This window comes from Vigna radiata, chromosome 11 (genome assembly GCF_000741045.1).
Source record: "Vigna radiata var. radiata cultivar VC1973A chromosome 11, Vradiata_ver6, whole genome shotgun sequence".
Taxonomy (NCBI): Eukaryota; Viridiplantae; Streptophyta; class Magnoliopsida; order Fabales; family Fabaceae; genus Vigna; species Vigna radiata.
In genome coordinates, this window is record NC_028361.1 from 12603338 (window position 1) to 12625516 (window position 22179).

General features: G+C 32.2%; 2 protein-coding genes across 2 annotated transcripts; both read right to left on the reverse strand.

Annotated features, from left to right (window-relative positions):
* Positions 1-1402: 1402 nt before the first annotated feature.
* On the reverse strand, positions 1403-2175 carry LOC106776781 (aspartyl protease family protein At5g10770-like). Its single transcript, XM_014664250.1, has 2 exons — positions 2082-2175; positions 1403-1989 (listed from the first exon to the last, which is right to left on the reverse strand). The coding sequence occupies exons 1-2, from the start codon at positions 2173-2175 to the stop codon at positions 1403-1405; spliced, it is 681 nt and encodes a 226-aa protein (XP_014519736.1).
* A 12189-nt stretch (positions 2176-14364) lies between these two features.
* LOC106777870 (protein DETOXIFICATION 27-like) lies at positions 14365-21426 on the reverse strand. The gene is made up of 8 exons (XM_014665681.2): positions 21104-21426; positions 20201-20742; positions 20038-20124; positions 19752-19808; positions 15036-15274; positions 14821-14939; positions 14634-14723; positions 14365-14510 (listed from the first exon to the last, which is right to left on the reverse strand). Exons 1-8 carry the CDS (start codon positions 21386-21388, stop codon positions 14451-14453), a joined length of 1479 nt encoding a protein of 492 aa, XP_014521167.1. The 5' UTR covers positions 21389-21426; the 3' UTR covers positions 14365-14450.
* Between the last annotated feature and the right edge of the window lie 753 nt (positions 21427-22179).

Genomic DNA, 22179 nt, shown 5'->3' on the forward strand with positions numbered 1-22179 from the left:
AAATTTTCTGAAAGAAAATTGTTTAAAATTAAAAAGGCAAAATTGTTTCAACTGTGAATTGTTACGCTGTACGCTCTCTGTATTTTAATCCGCTGCGCTAAACTCCTTTAAAAATTAACCCCTACGATACCAACATGTGTTTGTTTGATCCACCCTTGCTGCTGACATGAAGCTATTCAATGACGGCAAATCAATAAAAAATAATAAGTTTTATTTTATATTTTAAATACGGTACTATTAATTAATATTTCATATTTAAATAATTAATTAAAGAAATAAAATATATAATAACTAATTACATGATTTTACTTTTACTTAATTAAATATCCTATTAATAGCAATAATTAAATATCACATAATTATTAATTTTACTTAAAAATAATTTTATTTTATTTTCAAAATTAATTATTATTTTTTTCTCTCTTATAAAAAAATTATTTCAATTTACTAAATAGCTAAACTTATTAAAAAAATTATTTCAATTTATTAAATTACAAATTTTTAAATTTTAAAAAATTAATTTTTTTTTTCTCTTTATAAACATTTTTACATTTAAATATAACATTAACAATTATCATTTTATATTATTTTAATAACTAGGGGTATTTTGATAATCTTTAATTTCTACCAATTAAATAAATTTTTTTAATCTATCACATCAATAAAATCCTACACTGATTTTTACAAACTTTACTTCCAAATCCACTCTCAATTACCCACAAATCCACTAAAATAAATTAACAAAAAAATTACCCTCAAATCCACTCAAATTCTTATAAAAGAACACAACATTATTCTTCTCTTTTTTCCAATTTCTAATTTACAAAGTTCTCTTGTTTGTTGCTCGATTTGTACTTGATTTGTCCTTGATTTGTGGTTGATGGTAAGTTGTTTGATTCATGGTGAGTTTGTGGTGGTGTGAAGTTTGGTTCTTTTATATATACCTCTCTTCTCTTCTCTTTTGTGTTAAATGAAGAAAAAAATGAAGAAAAAGAGAAAAGCGATGCAATAGATATGGAACATCCGTTGAACTTTCAACGAAGCTTCAGATATGGGACATCCGATTCATCGTCATATTTCTTCCCTTTGTTACTAATTGTATGTGTAATGAAATATTCCCTTGTGTGGAGGGTGAAAGTTCATGCAATAGGATATATATAAGGTTGACAATATAAGGTTGACACTATGGGATCGCAAGCAAGGTTCAGAAAGAGAGAGTCTCGTGAAAAGGGAATAGTGGAAGCTGCGAACGGATGATTGAAACCTGCCTAAATCTCTTGCTGAAAAAGGTCTTGAAGTTTCTATGAATTCTAAAAATAATGTCCATGAAATAAAGTGTGATGTGGTAATTGTTGTGTCTCGTGAGTGGACTTGCAGCTGCTATTCTAACAAGTTCAGGTTTCTAGGTACTCGTAACACGTGTCGAGTATGGAGAGCTCAGGGGCAGAGGGGTACTTGGACATGCCCTGCCGGAAGGCGGAGAGGAGAGCGGCATAGGCAGTGGGGGGAGGCGCGTGATGACGGTGCCGGAGTCGATGATGGCAACGCCGCTGGAAAAGAGGGAGGGAGTGAGAGAGAGTTTGACACCAGAGACAATGATGGAAACGATGTCGAGATCGTAGAAGGAGGAGCCGCGAGAAATGGTGGTGAATGAGGTGTAGAGGAGCTTGCGATAGGCGCAGCCGCCAATGTTAAGGTGGCCGGTGGAGCTAGAGGTGGAAGGGAGGCAGTAGGAGAAGATTTTGTTGTACTTTGAGGCGGTTTGTTGGACAAAAGAAATGGGGTGGCGGCCGAGGCCGATGAGACCGGCGGAGCCACCGAAGAGACCCTGGTTGTTTTGACCACAGCCGAAGAGGAAGTTGTTGATGACGCCGGTGGTGGTGACGGTGAGACGCTCACGGCTGAAGTAGCCAACGGAGAAGGATTGATCACCATATTGAATGCCATATATGCATGCCTTTGTGGCAGAAGAACATCCAGGATCATTTCCTACAAATCATAACAAAAGTCAACAGTTAAATCTTATGATGTTTGTTCCATACATAACAGACATAATTAAGGAAAATTGAGAATGTTTTTACCTGTGGCAGAAGAGAGTTGAGTGCAGAGTGTGGATGTGCATGATTCAGTAAGAAGAAACCGAATAAGCAAAAGGTCTCCAGATAAGATTTTCATTTTTTTTCTTCAGAGTTTCATCTTGCTCCCAAATTTTCGAGTCTATGTTTATATGACTTTTGCATATATGCAGTCGCAGGATCAGTCAGCAGTCATTGGTTGAGTGATGCAACACCTGAACCAGGCCTTCCGAACTGTTGTCTAGATCTCAGTCTCTGCATTCTCGAGCATGTAGCTTTAGATTTTGGGGTTTCATCATAAATACTTTTATTTGGTTGGCATTTGTGCTTTCGTATCTTGTGAGGCGTATTCTTCTTACACTACATCTTATCTACTCTTCCTTTTCTCACAAGATTGGTTATCGCATCAGTTAAAGGTGGTGAAAATATTTCTTACCAAATAACGGCAAATTATAAGCAAGTTAAAGTTCTAATTGCACTACATAAATGTTCTGCATCAGAAAAAGTTTGAAGAAATACGTTGTTTCGACGAAAAATAGAGGGTGATGTAATACATGAAAAAAATGTTTAGTTATACAGAATGAAGAATGTTATTGAATGAGCGGTGTCAGACTTCAGAAGCATTCAGCAGTCATATAAAATGTGAAGAAGCGAAAGATAATCGAGTAGTATAATTTTTATTACACGTGATGGAATAATATTTCTTCTTTAGTCCAGAATTAAAGTAAACGAAAAAAGTTCAATTCAAGCACGAGCATATATTCATAACAGCGAAACATCTAAAAAAATAACAGTCGCCAATGGCAATGAGATCCACCTGCACAGAAAATACAAAACTTTACACATTAGTTAGCTTTAAACACAGTTCACATTTTAATCAAATCTCATGACAATTCAATTGCCACCTTTCTTCCTAACAAAATCATGTTTAGCAAAAATTTAGGGGTGTAAGAAGAAAATGTTACAAATGTTATACATTTTTAACATTATTTTGGTGTTGCATAAGAGATATTATTGAAATTGTTAAATTTGCTTGAATATTGAAACAATGCATGTATATATTATGATGATTGTTTTAAGTTTTATTTATCTAAACAAAGAAATACTCTGTGAACTTAGTTGAATTACATTGGTATTGTAATACTATTTACAATAATAGTTGATTTTTGTAATAGCCACTTTAAAAACCATATGTAGGGTTTAATTTGTTGACAGTTTTACAAGTGCTTCAAAATTAGACTCATTTTACACTAGTGCAAAAACGTTGTTTAATGTTACCCACAAGACGTTGGTTAAAGGGTGGCTCAATGTATATTAATGGACGATGGCATTACCGTAAATAAGTTGGTAATCAAGACGTCGGTTTCTAGGGCAAACAACATTTATAATATAGTAGAAGTTTGTTCTTCCCTAACCAGACGTCCAAGGGCCTGAAAGGTAGGCGAGAAGACCGTCTTTTCTGTCCCATTGACGTCGGTTATGAGGGGGGTAGACGTATATCTGGCTACAACTAATGTTCTTCACCTGATTCTCAAGTGCTTAGACGTCACATAATAAATAACCGGTGTCTATAATGTTATAGACGTTTGTCCTCCCTTAACTTGACGTCAATGAGCCTGACAAGAAGGCGAGAAAAGAGTCAATTTCTGCCAAATAGACGTTTGGTTTCTGGGGGAATGACGTCTATGTGGCTGTAATTAATGCTACTCACCAAATTCGCAAACACTTCGACGTCTAGTAGTAGGAGGCCGACGTCTAGAATGTTATAGACGTCGGTGAACCAGGACAACCGTCGTTTACTTCCCTGACCGAAATTGAAAAATCATTCTGATCAGCGCCGTAGACATCAGCGCCCCTTGTGTCCAACGTCTAAGGTGCAAGCAAAAGGCAGATTAAAAGTTATCTTGAAAGTCACATTTGTGAGATAACTGACGTCTAGCTGACTATTGACGTCAGTTTCTGTTGTAACCGACGGCTCAATTCATGTTGAATAAACCACAGACTCGCAGTTACGCAAACATCATTGTCTTACTCCTCTCATTTTTCTCTCTTGCGGCATTGCATTCCAGGTGCATCTTTTTTTATTTAAACTATTTAAACTTTGTTTCAGTCCGATTATATTAGTCTTTCATCGATTATTTTCTGATTCAACTGATTAAAATGTGTTTTCCTTGTGTTGTGTTTTAGTGTAGTTTTATTCCTCTCTTGCGGTAACGTAGTACCACATTCTGACTTTGCTAGCTGCCTCCCAGAAAAAGCGGTGTCTTTTGGATTTCCTATGGTGTTTCGACCCAAAAACGACCCTGGGTCATTGCCTAGTTATCGTTTCACCATAATTTTTCCTCTTGCGGTTGAAAATGGAACTAGACAAGAACCCATGTTCGGTTTTGGGTTGAAATGCCATAAGAAATTCAAAAGACGCAAGCTTTATTTTGGGGGAAACTAGCAAAGACAAAATGTGCTACTAGGCTATCCAAAGACAGCAACAAAACTGCATTAAAACACAACAACTATATTAGACGTCGGTTAATGCCTACACCGACGTCTATAGTGTCCTTAGACGTCGGTTAATGCCATGATCAAAGTCTATAGACGTCGGACATGTCACTAACTCACGTCTATATAGACGTCAGTTATATGGAAATTTCGACGTCTCATTAACGTCACCAGTAATGACGTCAGTTGTGAAAAAGACATAAAAGCCCAAAATAACAGACGTCTAAAGTCCTTTCTACACTAGTGTTATTAACAGCATAAGCTTTCAATTTGATTCTATAAAATTTCTTGTCATCATTTAAGCCCTCTAAAGTTTTTGTTAGCAAATTAATCTATGAAAGATTTAATTTGTTACCATATTAGTTTCCCAAATGTTCTTTTTGTTATTTCTTCAGTCCATTCTAGACAACGGAGGTATTAATTTAGTGATGGACTAAATCTTTGAGGTTTACTAATTTGGTGACTATGGGTAAGGGAGAGTATTCAAGGCAGGACATTGATTAGTTAGTATGTGGGGCCTTTAAAGGGAAAGGAGGAATTCAAATGTGTATCGTTTGTAAAATTGAGTATGGACAATGATATTTTAACAACTCGTTTTTAACAACTTTTTTACAACAGGACACGTGTCATCATTCTATTGGTCTGTTTGAATCTATTCTAAAAAAATATTTGAAACGGACCAATCACAAATTGCCACGTATGCGTTGTCAAAAAGTTGTCAAAAAAGAATTGTTAAAAAGACTTTTTCCATTGAGTATTAGCTGTTAGATATTCAGATGAATTAGAATGTCATTTAGTTGTTTTTTTTAATGACTTTCTTATAATGATTAATGATATATTTACCATTTTCTTTGTCTTTTTTATTTCTTTTAAGACTATTCTCTGCGGAATGAGGTATGTTGTTAGTTTCTAGAACTAGATGGTAATCAATAATAATACCATGTGGGAGATTTATTTATGCTATTTTTGTACCAACAATTATAATGTATATGGACAGTTCCATTCATGACACATAATATTACTGATCAAGTCAGATTCAGATTCTGCATGTTTTTATGTTTCTGCTATGACCAAAATCCAATTATCTAACATGTTTGAAATGTAAAAATTCATAATTAGTTTTAAATGTGTTATTTACTTGTTTAAAAGTTAATTTAGTGTAGTATTTAGATATGTTATTCGCTGATGAACTGTAGGGAGATGATTCAGCATAGGCCATACACACAAAAGGAGGATGTATATAGCTTCGGAAATGTTCTATGGGAACTCATCACCGGTATGCTTCCATTTCAGAACATGACAGCAGTGCAGGCAGCATTTGCAGTTGTCAACAAAAATGTTCGTCCGATCATACCCAATGATTGCTTACCTGTTCTCCGTGACATCATGACAAGATGCTGGGATCCCAACCATGATGTGAGGCCATCATTTGCTGAAGTTGTTGGAATGCTCGAAAATGTAGAGACTGAGATCTTGACAACAGAGAGGGAAGAAATATGATGATGAATGAGATGTCCGTGGACGGATGTCCCATGTCCGGATATCCCATATTTGGGGAAGTTCACCCTGCACTTCCAAAACTTGATCCTGTACTTCCAAAATACCAAACATACGCTTACCAAAAATATTATTGTCGGTGTTCAAAAATCTATTAAAAACTTTATTTAACGGGCATTCGAAATACGGTTAACAAATTTCCTTAATCGGTTTTCGAATTCCGATTAAACTTTTTTTACTTTGTTTTTTATTTATTATTAACAATAAAAAAATATATTAAAAATATTAAAAATTTAACATTTTAAATTGTAAAAAAAAATAAAAATTGTTTATTTAAATTCCACAATTAAAAATTCTTTTTTTAATGTAATAAATATTTAATTAATTTAAAAACAAAAAGAATAAAAAAAATATGTTAACCGTATTTGGAAATACGTTAATATTGTAACCGTATTTCCAATTACGGTTTTTCAATTTGTTTTTAATTTTATAACATCTTTTATACTTTTTAATAAATAAATAATATTTTAATTTAAAATATTAAATTTTAATATATAACTTTTTAATATGTATTATTATTTATTATGATTATTAAATAAAAAATAAATTTAAAAATTTTAAATTTTATTAAACAAATTTCAGTTTTTTAAACAAAAAATTTAATAATCATAATAAATAATAAAAGAAATAAAAGAAAATTAATAAAAAGTTTTTAATATTTGTTAATAAAATTTAAAATTTTTAAAATAAAATGTAAAAATTTAAAATTTAAAAAACTGAAAATTTGTTAATAAAATTTAAAATTTTAAAATTTATTTTTTATTTAATAATCATAATAAATAATAATACATATTAAAAAGTTATAAATTAAAATTTAATATTTTAAATTAAAATTATATTTATTTATTAAAAACTATAAAAGATATTGTAAAATTAAAAACAAATTGAAAAACCGTAATTGGAAATACGGTTACAATATTAACGTATTTCCAAATACGGTTAACATATATTTTTTTTTTATTTTTTTTGTTTTTAAATTAATTAAATATTTATTATATTAAAAAAACAATTTTAAATTGTGGAATTTAAATAAATAATTTTTAATTTTTTTTTACAATTTAAAATGTTAAATTTTTAATATTTTTAATATATTTTTTTATTGTTATTGATAAATAAAAAACAAAGTAAAAAAAAGCTTAATCGGAATTCGAAAACCGGTTAAGGAAATTTGTTAACCGTATTTCGAATGCCGGTTAAATAAAGTTTTTAACCGATTTTTGAACATCGACAATAATATTTTTGGTAAGGGTATGTTTGGTATTTTGGAGGTGCAGGATCAATTTTTGGAGGTGCAGGGTGAACTTCCCATGTCTTCTGGAGCTCCGTTGAAGGTTCAACGGATGTCCAATATCTGTTGCATTTTTCGCTTTTTTTCTTTTTCTTCATTTAATGCAGAAGAGAGGTGTATATAGAAGAATCAAACTTTACTTCACCACAAACTCATCATGAACCAAGCAACATACCACCAATCAAGCACCAAACAAGAGAACTTTGAGGTGAATGAGAAATTGGAAAAAGAGGAGAATAAGAGAGGAAAAAAGAAAGTAAGAATGTGGGGGTGGGGTGTGATGTGCGTCAGAGTCAATAAGAGTAAAAAGATAAGGTTTTAGAAAAAAGTAATGAGTAAAAGTAAAGAAAGGATATTTTTGGAATTAAAAAATATTACATAAAATTGGGGAGGTGAGGAAGCAAACATGGGTGGAGGGAGTAACATCCTTTTAAAAAGTGTACCAAATCATAGGTTACAAAAAAATCTCAAACAAAACAAACTTTAAAATTTAAGAATATTTTAATAATTTTAAAATTTAATTTAAAATAAAAAATAAATGGTATTTTTTTCTCATTCTGATTGGTCCACGGGATGAGTTGTTATTACTTTTTATTTATATTTTTATTTTAGAAAACAACAACTTTTTATTTTATTTTTTATTTTAAAGAACAACTACCTTTTAAAAAATATATAAGAAAAAGTAATAACTTCTCTTACATGTGGACCAGAAATAACTACTATTTATTTTTTATTTTAAATTAAATTTTAAAATTATTGAAATAAGCTTACATTTAAAGTTGGTTTTTTTTAATAAGATTTTTTTTAAATTAAAACTTGATACACTTTCTTAAGATTTACTAACTAAAAAACTCCCTTAAGTAAATTATATATATATATATATATATATATATATATATATATTTAATAATTTATTTTTTATAATATTTTTACATCATGTTATAATTCATTCATTTCAAATATTTTGTTTAAAGTAAATTTAAACAAATCAATAAAATAAGTTACAGGTGACTTTTTCTTTTTTAAGTTCTTTGAGTTCTGCAATTAATATCTTTTTATAACATAAATTGATGTTTCAATATTATGTAATATTGTTCAATAATGTGAAATGAATACTTTAAGAAGAAAAAAAAAATAATCCTCGCAATCACGTTTTAAGAAATAAATGCTTTTAAGAAAAAAATTAATATTAGTTACTATTTGTTTATTAAATAGATGAAGCTAAGTATGAAATAGAAATTTTTAACTAAAAAGCATAAACGGTCCGAGAAAATTTAATAGCATGGTTTGGTTTTGCTTTATAAATTTTGAAGATATGAAGAAAAGGGAAGAGGAAACTTGGGTATTTAAAAACTATATCCAACACTATTGAAATAAATAGAAATATTTTCAGAGTTTACAAAATTCATATGAAATTTATCTTTTATTATGAATAAATTTTCTTTCTTTCGCAATTATTCTTTTGCAGATGTTTTCAAAATTGACTTAGATGTTTAAAGTGTACAGAGAATGGCCCTTTCATTTCCAAAACACAATAATACAACATATGAAAAAGTCTAAAAACAGGCATCATTTGACAAAGGGTCGAAAATTGATATAGTGAAAAAAATGTACCCAATTTTATGCTAATTTAGTCATAGCCATGATTTACTTTCAGTCTTCGGTCAATCTACTTAACACTAAATTCATTAAATCATTTAACACAAAGGTATGTTTGATATGATTACAAGTTAAATAGTTGAGAAATTAAGTTGATAAACTAACTCACTAAATTATAAATATTTGGTAAATTAATTATTAAATATATAAAATCATATAAATATATAAGGTTAAATAATTTTTTTTAATTTTAATATTAAATTGTGTAAACATGTAATTAGTTTTTTAATTAACTTTTTACATTCCTTGTGTATAACAACACAACTAATTCTTTTAAAACTTAACACGAATTATGGATGTAATTCATAATATAAAAAATGTTTGTTAAATAAGTAGTGAACGCCATGTCTACGAAAAGATGGATTGAACACAAAAAAATAGTAACAAAATAGTATCTTGATAAAAGAAAAGGAAGAAAAATACAATTGTCTGCATCTCGAAAGGGAGAACAATTATATAAGAAAAGAAAAGGAAAAATAGAAAATAAATAGAAAAATGTTGGCATACAGGTAAACCACGAACAAAGGAGCGGTGTTGTTGAGCTATGTAGCCGAGTTGTTTGCCCAGCTTGTCAGATTGTGTTGCCAAGTTTGCCGGACTGTCCTACCAATTGTGCTGAATTATGCTACCAATTTGTACCGAGCTTGCCAAGCTATAAAAATTCTATCACCCCTTAAGTTGGGAGTAGATGTTAGTTGTTCCCAACTTGGAATGAAGGTGTTTGAAAGGAGTAGGAGCAAGAGTAAAAGGTTTGGTAAAAAGGTTTGTGGCTTGCGGAGTACTTGAAATGGGTAAAAACTTTAGGAGACCATTGTTGATCTTGTCCCTTACAATGTGAGAGTCTATTTTGATGTGTTTTGTACATTGATGAAACACCTAGTTGGGGCCGATTTGGATAGTTGGGTGATTGTTGTTATAATATTTTATTATTATTGCAAAAGTGAAACCGTTTGCAACGTTATTTCTATTAATGGGTAATGAAATTTTTGAACGTTCAAGTAGCAACGTTCAATTCATTTAAAATGTTGCAACGTTCATTCCTTTCATAATTTGGAATTATTAAGCAACGTTCAAGTTTTAATTAAATTATTTATGACTTTTAATTCCTTTTATTTTCTTGATTCTTCCCTAGCTCTATAAATAGGGAGCTCCTCCTCATTCCAAGACACACCAAAAATCATTCTTCTCTTTTTTGAGTTTTATTCTCTAGCTCTTTTCTCTCTTCTAAAATATTCTGGGTTAGTCTTATACTCTTTTAAGAGTTCCTTGCTAGTTCTGAGATCCTCAGAAATATTCTGAGAAGTTCCTATTGTATCCTGGGAGACTTGCGCACACCGCAGATAAGTCCTTAAGGACAGTGACTCTACACGCCTCAGGAAAATTTGTTCGTGATTCTGTCAGCATTTTACAACAATTGTCACAATAAACTATAATAGGTTAAATGATTAGTATACGAAGATTCCAGAGAACATAAATGAGCCATTGTAGTTCACAACTGACGGAGGTTAGAGCATGATATTTCTACTTCAAATGAACTTTGATAAACAATTTGCTGCTTTTTGGGTTTCCAAGAAAATATTGAGTTTTCGAGGTAAACCGAGTAAATCGTGTTGAATTTTCTAGAGTTGGGGCAAGTGGCTTATTTAGAGTCTCTATATGCTTTGAGTTGACTAATATTGTTGCTTTAGAGAAAGATACCATTGTTAGGGGCTCCCTTTAGATATCTAAGAATATGGTTGGAAGCTTGTTGATTTAGGGTGGTAATAGATGAGACAAATAAACTGAGATTCTTGACAGAGAAGGTTATCTATAGTCTGGTATTGGTGAAATAAATTATATGCCTGATGAGTATGTGACAGGAGGAGGAATCTTCATCATTGAGGAGATCTCCTTTATTGGTTAAGCAAGAGGAGTGTGTCGTGGGAGTAGACATAGGGGCACAACGTAGCATTCCAACCTTGCTAAAGAGGTCAAGAGTGTACTTGCGTTGAATAAGATGAATTCCTGAGTTGTTCCGAGCAACTTCCAAACTAAGGACATATGTAAGATCGATAGATTTTTAATATGAAAGGGGTTGTCTAGTAAGATGGTGATGTATTGTATCTCAGTACGGTGGATGTATATTGATTCAATTGTTCTTTGGCAATATTATATGAGAATTTATATGTAAATGAAAGGTTATGGAAAAGAGTTCCAAGGAGGAATTCCTTATTGGTATTTTCATGGGTTGTTGTTACAAATGTAAAAAGCTTAGTTCTAATGGGTTATTCTAACACTCTAATGACTACCCATGGTCAAGTAGAGAGTGATAAGTCATATGATGAGAGTAGCAGGAGGTTTTTGTGTAGGTGCTTTTAGTATGGCCTAAGATGTGGTATATCCTAACCTTGTGTGGTAACTGTGATGGTTGTCAGTTGTTCCACCACACAATTGCATAAGCCACTATGGTCCTGGCCTAGGGGCTTTTGTCCATCTCGCAAAGGACATGTTAAAAGGACCAACCTTGTGTGGTAGCTTTGATGGTTGTCAGTTGTTCCACCACACAAAGAGCAAAAAATGTTATAACTAGACATTCGTTATATATTCGGATGGTCAAGTCTAAGTCTGTTGCATGTTTAGGATGGATAATGTTATTGTGTGAAGTGTAAAACATGTTGTAATGTTATTTTATTATAATAAATTGTTTTACCACTAGCTTACCCTTGCTTTTGTGTTGCCTGTCTATATGTTGTTTTCTCTTTTGTGATGATCACTTAAATGATGTAAGCTTAGGGATATGTTCTTTTCAACCGTTCCAGCGAGAGGTGAGGGTGAAGCAAACGAGTTGTTAGGTTGATCTATAGAGGTAGATCTCTTATATTTTTGGAGGTTTGTTTTCATATAGTGGTTCCATTATCATATATGTAATATTTTATTTTAGAAGTTTTTTACACTCTTAAAATGGGATGTTACACAATTGAGCCTACATCGAAACATTATCAACATCCCCTTGCAATATTAGAATCTTACCATTATATAAGAATTTTAAATTCAAGGATTCATAATTAGCAACATGAGGACCTAAAGTTTTCAACCAGTTCCTAATATAAGATATGCACCTGAAATTGGAAGTAAATGTACAAAAATTTGAAACAAATTCCCTTGAGCTTGTATGACCAATTTTTGAATTAAACCTTCTGTTGCCAGATAATTCCCATTTCTGTCCACTACTTTGAACATGGGTGTTGGTTCCACCAGAAGCTTAAAAACTTTTGCAAGACAAGGTTGCAAAAAATTATCTGAACTCCCTCTATCCACTAAAACAGTCACGAGTAGCTTGTCAATATAAGCAAAACATTGAATTGTACCCACACCAACGCCACCTTTAAGTGCATTAAGTGATAAATGATGGTATGCAATCCCAATTTCTTCACTAACAACCTGTAGATTAAGATTAAGTGATGGCTCATAATTAGGATCCAACAAGTCATCCTCTAAATTCAAAAATAAATATTTTCTATTTCACCAATGGTTAAAAGTAAATTTGTCATCACAAAAATAACATAGTCCTTTTTCTTTGCGAATTTGCATTTCAGCTGGACTTATTTTTTTGACATTACTATTGGTCAAGGCTAAAATTGTAGGTTTAGGTAATAATGGTGGAAGAGATGATTTAACCATAGGTTTGGGTTGTTGTTGTGAAGTATTAACACTAGTTGAAGCCACTGGCAAATAACGTCGAATAAGAATTGGATTAGATTTAACCATGGGTAAATATCGATCCTCATATAAATTTACCAAGGTTATTGCTCTCATCAAAGAATTAGGAGTTTGAACTACCATATCATGTCTAATTTGAGCACGTAACCCACTTAAGAAATAATTTAATAAAGCTTCATCAGATAAGCCAATTGATCGGTTTACCAACGACATAAATTTATAATAATAATTAGAAATTGTACTAGTTTGGTTTAATTTAAATAGCTCAGCCATTGGACAATCAAAAGGAGAGGGACCAAACTGAGATTCCAAAGCGTGCGTCAAATCTGTCCATGATTGAACTGTAGATAGACGTTGAAGCATTTGAAATCAAGGCACAACATCTTATTCGAAATGCATTGCAACGATCTCTACTCTCTCAACATCAGGCGTATAGTGATAGTTAAAGAACTTTTTTGCCTTAAAAATCCACTCTAACACCAATGATTTTCCATCGAAATGTGGAAATTCCAAGGACATATGTCCTTAGCCAATAACATAACATGCAACTAATTTGCTCCCAAAATGGCACCATGGAAATTGCGATTTCGCTATTAACTCTAAAGATTGTTGGAATTGATCCATATGAGTTTGCGCATCTGCTTGGACTTGTTGAGTATGAGCCCTTGTTAACGATCACGAAGTTCTAGTAGATCCATTAGTTTGCGAAGTTCATCAAAATGACCATGTACTTTTGCTTGTAATTTCTTCAAACGAATGTTCTCAGCCATAGCGTCAATGAAGGAACCAATGAAACAAAAATAACTGAAACAAGTGATAAGAGTTGATATATTACAATTATTCTATGAAGTTGTAATGCAGAGTTTTCAAGTATTGAACTTATTAACGAAAAACGAGATTTAAATGTTTCAATACAATAATAAGAACAAATATTTAGCAAGAAATAACAAGCTCTAATCGAGGATTAATAACCAGATTTAAGACAGAAAAGAAATTCAAAATGAAAAAGTACATTAGAACAATTTAAGAGAGAAACAAAAGAATTTTTCAAAGAGAAAAATACCACTCGTATAATGATCTCAGAGGACATAGTCTGTCTCATGATTTTCCTTCACCTTTTTCCTTGTAGATCGCATGTCATGTGACTTTGTGGTATAGATAACTTTTCCCCCACATCCAACTCAGGCATGTATTTTTCTTGCATGTTACATCTTTGTAAAATGATCAATGAATTTTTTTTGTTCCTACAAACGTTTTTTTTTCTTTAATCAAATGCGAATGTAGTTAGCATGATCTTAAGAACTTAACAAAACTATTTCATAACTTTTAGGGTGATGAAAATTAAATAAAATTTAAAAAATGCTAAAATCATATTTCTACATCTTACAAAAATTCAAAAAGTATTTAAGTCTACTTCGTAAAGAAATAATCAATATGCTATTATTAATTAATTATGTTCTTGTTTTATGTTCTAAAAAAATGTCTATTTTAATTCTTGGAACAAAAATTGACCTTTTGTTCTTGTTTTTATTTTAGTATGCGATCCATATTGAATTAGTGAGTGTAATGTTTTCACTAAATTGATATATATACACACAACATGTGGACTATATTCATATTTTAGGAAATGAATTAAATTGTCAGAAAATTACAAATTAAATAAATATGCAGATACTTTAGTTCAGTTCATGTTTTGAATCTGTCCACTTCGTCATACGCAGTTTCGCACTCTCAGCCTGAAATTTTTAACCAACAAAATACATCTATTAATATTAGATAATTCGAAGTGAGGACCATTAACACAATTAAAGAGAAAGAAAAAAAAATACACTAAGATTGAAGAATAGTCAGAATGTTACCTCCTTTTCCCAGTCGCACCGAATGGTAATGATGCTCAATATTAATGTCTGAGTAGCTGTGCCACCAAAAATCATCCCAGCCCAGATTCCCTTTGTTCAATTTCATAAGCAAATGGTGTAAGAATCATAGGTTAATGCATGTGAAATAACTGCATAAACGTCTAAAACAGGGTGACATTAAACATACCATAACTCCTAGTTTGAAGACCCATCCCATCAAAATTCCAAGAGGCAAACCAATAATATAGTAGCAACCCAAGTTTATGTATGCAACATATGATTGCCAACCTGATCCTACAGCCACTCCTACTCAAAATCATCCAAAAAGGGAATAAATAGAGATACAATTTTGCAGTATTTGTATATAAAATGTGAAAGCTACATTGAATATTGATGTGATACCTGATAGAATTGGCTGAACACTGTTGAGAAGAATTGTGAAGACTAATAGAAGAGAAAGGTTGTTTACTTGGTCAAGAACAGGTTTGCTATTAGAGAATATGTAGCCGATTTTATCATGCAATATTAAAATCAAGATAGAGAAGAAGAGTCCTATAATAACAGATGTCACCACAGATACTGTAGTAGCAAACTTGGCTCCTTTTCCGTTCCCTCCTCCAAGCTCGTTTGCAACTCTCACTCTGCAGATTGCATATTAGCTAATAAAATTACTAATAAAATGTAATGGTTTTTAGGTTGTTGTTTGCTTCGTTATATCTCACTTTCCTTCTTATCTTTCTCTTTTAAGTTTAAATGTTTTCTTTACGTTTAATTATGCTAAAAGGGGCATCTCTTCAATCAATTTATGATGCAGAAATCAAGATGGTCTGAAAGTTAATTAAGTAACAGTTAAGTACATTAAAATGTAAATATAGTTTTTGTTCCATACGATGTAATTTTCTTATAATTTCTCAAATTTAAACGGATTACTTCCGTAATCCTGAATTCAAAATAGCTCATTTCCTTTTGTAGTATATCATAATAGTCTCTGGTAAAATTAACTAAGAAAAAGTTAGAATAAAATTGAAATATTAGATTAAAAACATTTGATAAAATTAACGGACAAATTAGTTGGAATTTTTAAAATAAAAAAAACAAGGGTTTAATTAATTATTGAATCAAATATTAATATTAGGTAACTATATACTATTAATATTTATCTTTTAATTTAATTTAACCTTTCTATAATATAAAATGTTTTATATAAATTAATTTTCAAGCAATTTGATTTATCAATAAATATAGCTATCAATAAAGTGAGTTGTGAAATTTTTAACAAAATATCTGTTAATAACACCCTTTAATAAGATTGTAAAAGCCATCTGTCGATTTGTCTACAAAAGTGGAAAAATTGAAATAAAATTTTGTAATTCAAAAGATGCAATCTATTCCTCACTTCTTATCCATTCTATAAATTGGATTATGATATGTCATCAACTTTTTTCAATAAATTTTTAATAATAGATTACACATCATTATTTTATTAGTCTATTAATTTAAAACAAAACAATCACACACTAGTAAAAAAAATTGTTAAAAGAACATTTATCCTATGAATTTTATTCATCCCATTCCAAGAATTGGTTTTTCTCAAATCAACCATTCCTAACCTTTACTCTCGCTAAAAATTTGTATTCTCAAATTCGTATTTTCCTAAACCCTTTTTCTCAGTATCAATATGCTTTCAAAAACTCCTTAGCATAAGATGCATTAACTTCTCCTAAAGATTATTAGACATTTGCCATTAAGGTTAACATTCTGATGTAATGTTTTTTTAATTTTAAGTTAATATGAATTTGTAAAAGTAGACATTTTTTTACACATTATTAAGATTCTATCATAACTTTGAGAATTTTATATTGTGCAATTAACTAAATGTTTCCCTGTAATATAAATGTTGGTTTGTTGTCCGATTAGTTGTGATATAAATGCTGGTTTGATTATAATATATATGTTGGTTTGATTATAGGTTCAGATTTCTTGGGTATAGAATAAAACCACATTGACTACAAAATAACCTTAAATAACTGATAAATAATATCAATAAATACCCATCAATAATTGGTAAGGAAAACTTAGCACCGAAATAACTGATAAATAATATCAATAAATACCCATCAATAATTGGTAAGGAAAACTTAGCACCGAAATATGTGCTTTGGTAATTATCAACAAAATGTTTTTGTTAGTACAGTTTTAACACATTCGATAAAAATACCAACAAATAATGTTTAAGGAATTTATACACTTACCAACAAATTCATAATCATTATTGATAATAATATCACTGAATACTGAATATTTATCAATAAAATTTACCAACAAACACTTTTTCAATGAAGTTTTTAGTATTGATAATTCATGAATAATTTGACTTTACTAAAAGAAATTTCTTTATCAATGAAATGTGATTGTTAATAAATATGGTTTTTTTTATAATGTATGGAAATGAAAAAGAATATTAAATATAATTTGTTATATTTATGATTTTTAAATATTTTAATAATTAAAATAAGTGTATAATTGATTATGTAGGAAACATATAAACATAATTGTTATTGTTACATTTTTAATTCAAAATTTTGTATACCTCCTTCTTTTATTCCTTCATTTTCACTTGTTTACTTTGTATATGATATGATAATGTTGTGGTGTATCATTCAACCTATGTGCAACAGGATGGTCCAGCCTCCATATGGAGCAATGAGAAGACAGAAGCAGAGATAGTGACAATTATCAGCTTTTAGGACCATATCAAATATCTAACATTAAAAATTCTGAGAGTGAGAAAGAAACAAGAAGAAAATAGATTAAAAAAAGTAAGCAATGAACTCGCGAGGAATCCATGCAAACACTCATACTACGTGCTCTCAATTTACTAAATTCCAGAGACATCCAAATCTGTAGGTGAGATTCCCCTTCAACACCGCAACAAAAGCAAACATAGCCTCTGAATAATGGACAAGTCTGGCCTTACTACTTTTACCAAACTATATTTTCCTGTGGCTACCATTGTTTTCTTTTCCCTAACTATCTTTCATTCATATTAATAATTGGTGCTGAATGGTGATTGATCAGAAAAGGATCGTCATTTCATCACTATTTGTACCATTTCACCATACAAAACTCTCTATTTCCAAATAAATTTAGTCACAATTAATCATTAGTGCATAATGGGCTTTAGACATCGGTTATTTTCGGCATTTAATGTCACCTTAGAAACTGACGTCTTTACGGATGACGTTAATAGGACGTCTGATTTCTGCAGGAGCGACGCCACTATAAACATCGGTTTAGACCAAAGTTAAACGTCGGTTTAGGCCAAAGCTCGACGTCTATAAAAACATCAGACATTAATTACAGTACCCGACGTCTAAGGCCACACTTAGACGTCAGTCCGTGACACATCTGACGTCTGTAAAGCCGTCAAACATTACTTTAATCGACGTCTATGAGCACTATAAACGTCAGTCATCACATTAACCAATGTCTATGGGCACTATAGACGTTGGTCATTACATTAACCGACGTCTATGAAGTGTTGTGTTTTGATGCGGTTTTTCTCGTGTCTTTGGGTAGCGTAATAGCACCTCCTTCCCTTGTTAGTTTCCTCGTAAGAAAAAATTGCATCTTTTGGACTTCTCATGGTATTTCAACCCAAAAACAAACCTGGGTCGTTGCATAGGTCCACTCCGACAAACCTGGCGGTGGGAATGACTCTATGCAATGACCCAGGTTCGTCTTTCGGGTTGGAATGCCATGAGAGATCCAAAAAAACGTAAGTTTTTCTTAGGAGGAAACTAGCAAAGGGAGAAGGTGCACTACGCTACCCAAAGACACAAGAAAAAACCGCACCAAAACACAACGAGAACACATTTTAATCGGTTCAAATAAAATATATACATCAAAGATAACTTTAATCGGATTAAAAGCAAGTTTAAGCATATCAAAAGAGATTAAACGCATCCGAAAATGCAATGCAGCGAAGAGAAAACGTGAAGGAAGACGATGGTTGCCTAGGAGAAACTAGTGCGCTAAACTGCTGGTTCGCAATCACTCATTTAACAAGAAATGAGACGTCGGTTGCCTAGAAGCCCGGCATCTATAATGGAAAAGACGTCGGGCACTTAACTAATATGACGTCTTTCTGATTTAAAAATTAATATTCGCGGAGCTTATAAACGTCAACTACTAATGCCACTAACATCTATATACTATTATAGACGCCATTGAGGAGGCATCCGAGGTCTGTATGGCGGAAATGAATGACTTTTCACCTGCCTGGCAGACATATAGACGACAGTTATCTCCTAACTGACGTTTGTAGGTCTGACAGGTAGTTGAATAGCCATTAATGTCCACCATATAGACGTCAGTTTGGCGAGATCCGACATCTATATGACGGAAATGAATGACTTTTCACCTGCCTGACATACATATAGACGTCAGATTCCACCAAACTAATGTCTATATGGTGGAAAAGAGTGACTATTTACCAACCTGGCAGACATATATTCGTTGGAGAAGTCCTAACTGACGTCTATATGTCTGACAGGTAGGTGAATAGCCGTTAATTTCCACCATATAGATGTCGAGGCCCCGTCCAACGAACGTCTATATGTTTGAAAGAAATGACTTTTCACCCACCTATCAGACATATAGACGTCAGTTAGGACAACCCCGACGTATAAAAGACTGTAGACGTCGGGGAACCGCCTAAATGATGTCTATATGACCAACTTATTTGCAAAAACGCCACCGATCATCAATATACGCCGAACTTACCCCTAATCAAAGTCTAAGAGATGACGTTAATCAGCGTTTTTGCACTAGTGAATATTTTAAAACCCATAAACTCTTTCCATTTATTTTATATTATTTTTTTATTTATAGATATATGTTATTCTATTATTGATCTTAATTATGTTTTTTTTATAGAGGGTGATTGGTGATGCTTCTCTATGATCCTAACCGCATTCTTCACTCCCTCCATCTATATTTTTATCCATGATATATATTTCCAGTTTATTCTGGGAGGCACACAACTAAAAACTAAAATAAAAACCAAAATACTTGAAAAGAAAAGGGAAAATATCGTGCTGAGATAATATATATTACCCTGTTGCAGCAAAGAATGCAAAAGGAATCATCAACTCCAAGCTATTGATGCTCATACTGCCATAAATAGAGCACATAACTGGCATTAAGGTATAAGAAAAAAAAAGTAACTTTGAATTGGAATAACACTGATTTTTGGTGTACATCATAAACTATTTTGAATAGCTTTTCATAAAATTAATTATATGTGCTTGTTATTATTATAAATAAACATAGATTAAAACTTATTTTTCAAAAATCTTTAAATGAATAAACACTAGAAGTATCAGCTTTTTAATGAAATTACCATATGGACAAAGCATCGACAGCAATCTCTGCATTCTCAAGGTTCCAGGTCATCACGATCAGAATTTTGTAATACCAACTCTCCAAGCTGCGGAAACAAAGTTCAAACAATGCAACACAAACATTGACAAGAACAAAAGTTGAAACAGAGAGAGAGAGTGTACCAGAGCATGACTCCAGAAGCAGCAGAGAGTTTGACAAACTCCCAAAGCCCAGAGAAAGCTTCAACTGAAAAACCAGCCCAAGTTTGAGGGCAGCCACCCCAAACACTGTACCCAAAGAGCCCCAACGTGAGCACCCACCACGAGATGTTAATGGTTGCAGCAGCGCCAATAACTCCGAACTCCAACTTGAACACGAACAACCAGCTCACAAACACATGCACCAAGAGCGCCACCAGAGACACCCACGCAATAGGCGCAGTCTTCACCTGGCACTGCAAGAACCTCTGCAGAGGAAACTGAAATGCAAACGCGAAGTGCACCGGTATCAACCACATCGACACCGTACCGGTTAAATCCGCCAGATCATGGGGCTGCCCCAACAGCTTCAACACCGGCGAGGCAAATAAGTACAGAGGCAAAAGCAAGATACAGCAAATGAAAAGAACGATCCACGAACGCTGCAAGTAAACGCCTAACATGTAGTACTTTTTTGCTCCAAAGGCTTGCCCACATAGCGTTTCCAAGGCACTTGCCATGCCCAACTAGTTAAATCACAGAACAAACACAAATTACTGTCTCAATCAGTCTTCAACCTAAACACTTCCTTATACTCATACTAGTTTACTTCGTTTCCAGGTTATGATCATGTTTTGTAATTTTGTGTGTGTTTCCACTTAACGTAAATCTTTATTAAAGAACAACATTGAAAACAGTTAAATAAGTTGTGTCTAATGAATTTTGTGCTACTTAACTTGAATTCGGTCATAACTTTTAGTTTAAGCAATTTTCGATACTGTTTTGTAATAAGAATTTCAATTTTAATTGTGTATCTATATATTTAGAGTAAACCTTTGATGAAAATTTATGGAGTTGAAACTTGATACTGATGATACTGATACATACCAAGAGGCCAAAGTCGAAGCCAATAACGACATTATGGGCAATGGAGATGGCGGCGAGTTCGAGGTCACCTAGACGCCCAGCGAAGGCTTGAGTGATGACTAACATGGAATAGGATGCAACACGGCTAAAAATTGAAGGGCCTACTATGTGCCAAAGCTTCTTCGACTCGATCCAAAACCTTGGTAACAGTTTTTGGTCTTGTTCATCTCTTTCATCTGTCAGAGAGTGATGTTCCAGAAGTGGAAGATTTGCTTCTCTTAATGGTGAATCCTCCATGCTTGGCATAGCTGGGTAGCAATATGTGTTGGTGGAAAAAGTGTAAAGGTTCTGGGGATTCTGAAAAGTGAAAAGCCGAAACTGAACGACGGCTTCAAATAGTTTGATATATATATATATATATATATATATATTGAAAATGTTTTTTTGGTATTTTTATAACTTTTTAAAATATATAATAGTTTGAAATGATTCTATTTTAAATATATTAATCAATAAAATAATGACATGTATTATTTAGTTAAAAAGTCCAAAAACCTTTGGAAAAGTTCAAAAATCGTCGATAAAGACCAATTACCGAGGGTCCGGCGACGGTCTGAAATCCCTCGGTAAATACGTCATCGTTATTTTTACCGAGGGCTTTTGACCTTCGGTAAAGCCCTTCGGTAATTACCGAGGGCTTTACCGAAGGGCGAAAGCCCTCGGTAATTACCGATGGCTTTTGTCCTTCGGTAAAGTCTTCGGTTTGGTGCAGGGAAAAATGAGTTGTATTTGTTTTTGTTTTCCAAGCACAAGTACCTGTAATGTAATGTTCACAACATACACAGACCTGCATAACAGTTTCAATTCACAAACAAATCTGCCTATATATTGTCCATCCCAAAATCTTCCGTTCATTGATGAAAAATCATAAAGTACTAACATTATCATCATAATGTATTGACATCAAATATGTTCTAACAATATCATAATAGTAATATCATCCAATTCTAAGCAAAAATAAATGTACCAATATCATAATATACTAACATCTAAATGTACTAACATTACTATGATCAATAACAAAATGAAACTAAAAT

Bases quoted from the DNA above. Each gene is read 5' to 3' on its own strand.
- LOC106776781 (XM_014664250.1), bottom strand. From the start codon at position 2,175: ATGAAAATCTTATCTGGAGACCTTTTGCTTATTCGGTTTCTTCTTACT. The intron at 1,990-2,081 runs GTAAAAACATTC...TATGATTTGTAG, and splicing joins TCAACTCTCTTCTGCCACAG to GAAATGATCCTGGATGTTCT.
- LOC106777870 (XM_014665681.2), bottom strand. From the start codon at position 21,388: ATGCCAAGCATGGAGGATTCACCATTAAGAGAAGCAAATCTTCCACTT. The intron at 20,743-21,103 runs GTATGTATCAGT...TGATTTAACTAG, and splicing joins GCTTCGACTTTGGCCTCTTG to TTGGGCATGGCAAGTGCCTT. The intron at 14,724-14,820 runs GTATGTTTAATG...AATTGAACAAAG, and splicing joins TCTTCAAACTAGGAGTTATG to GGAATCTGGGCTGGGATGAT.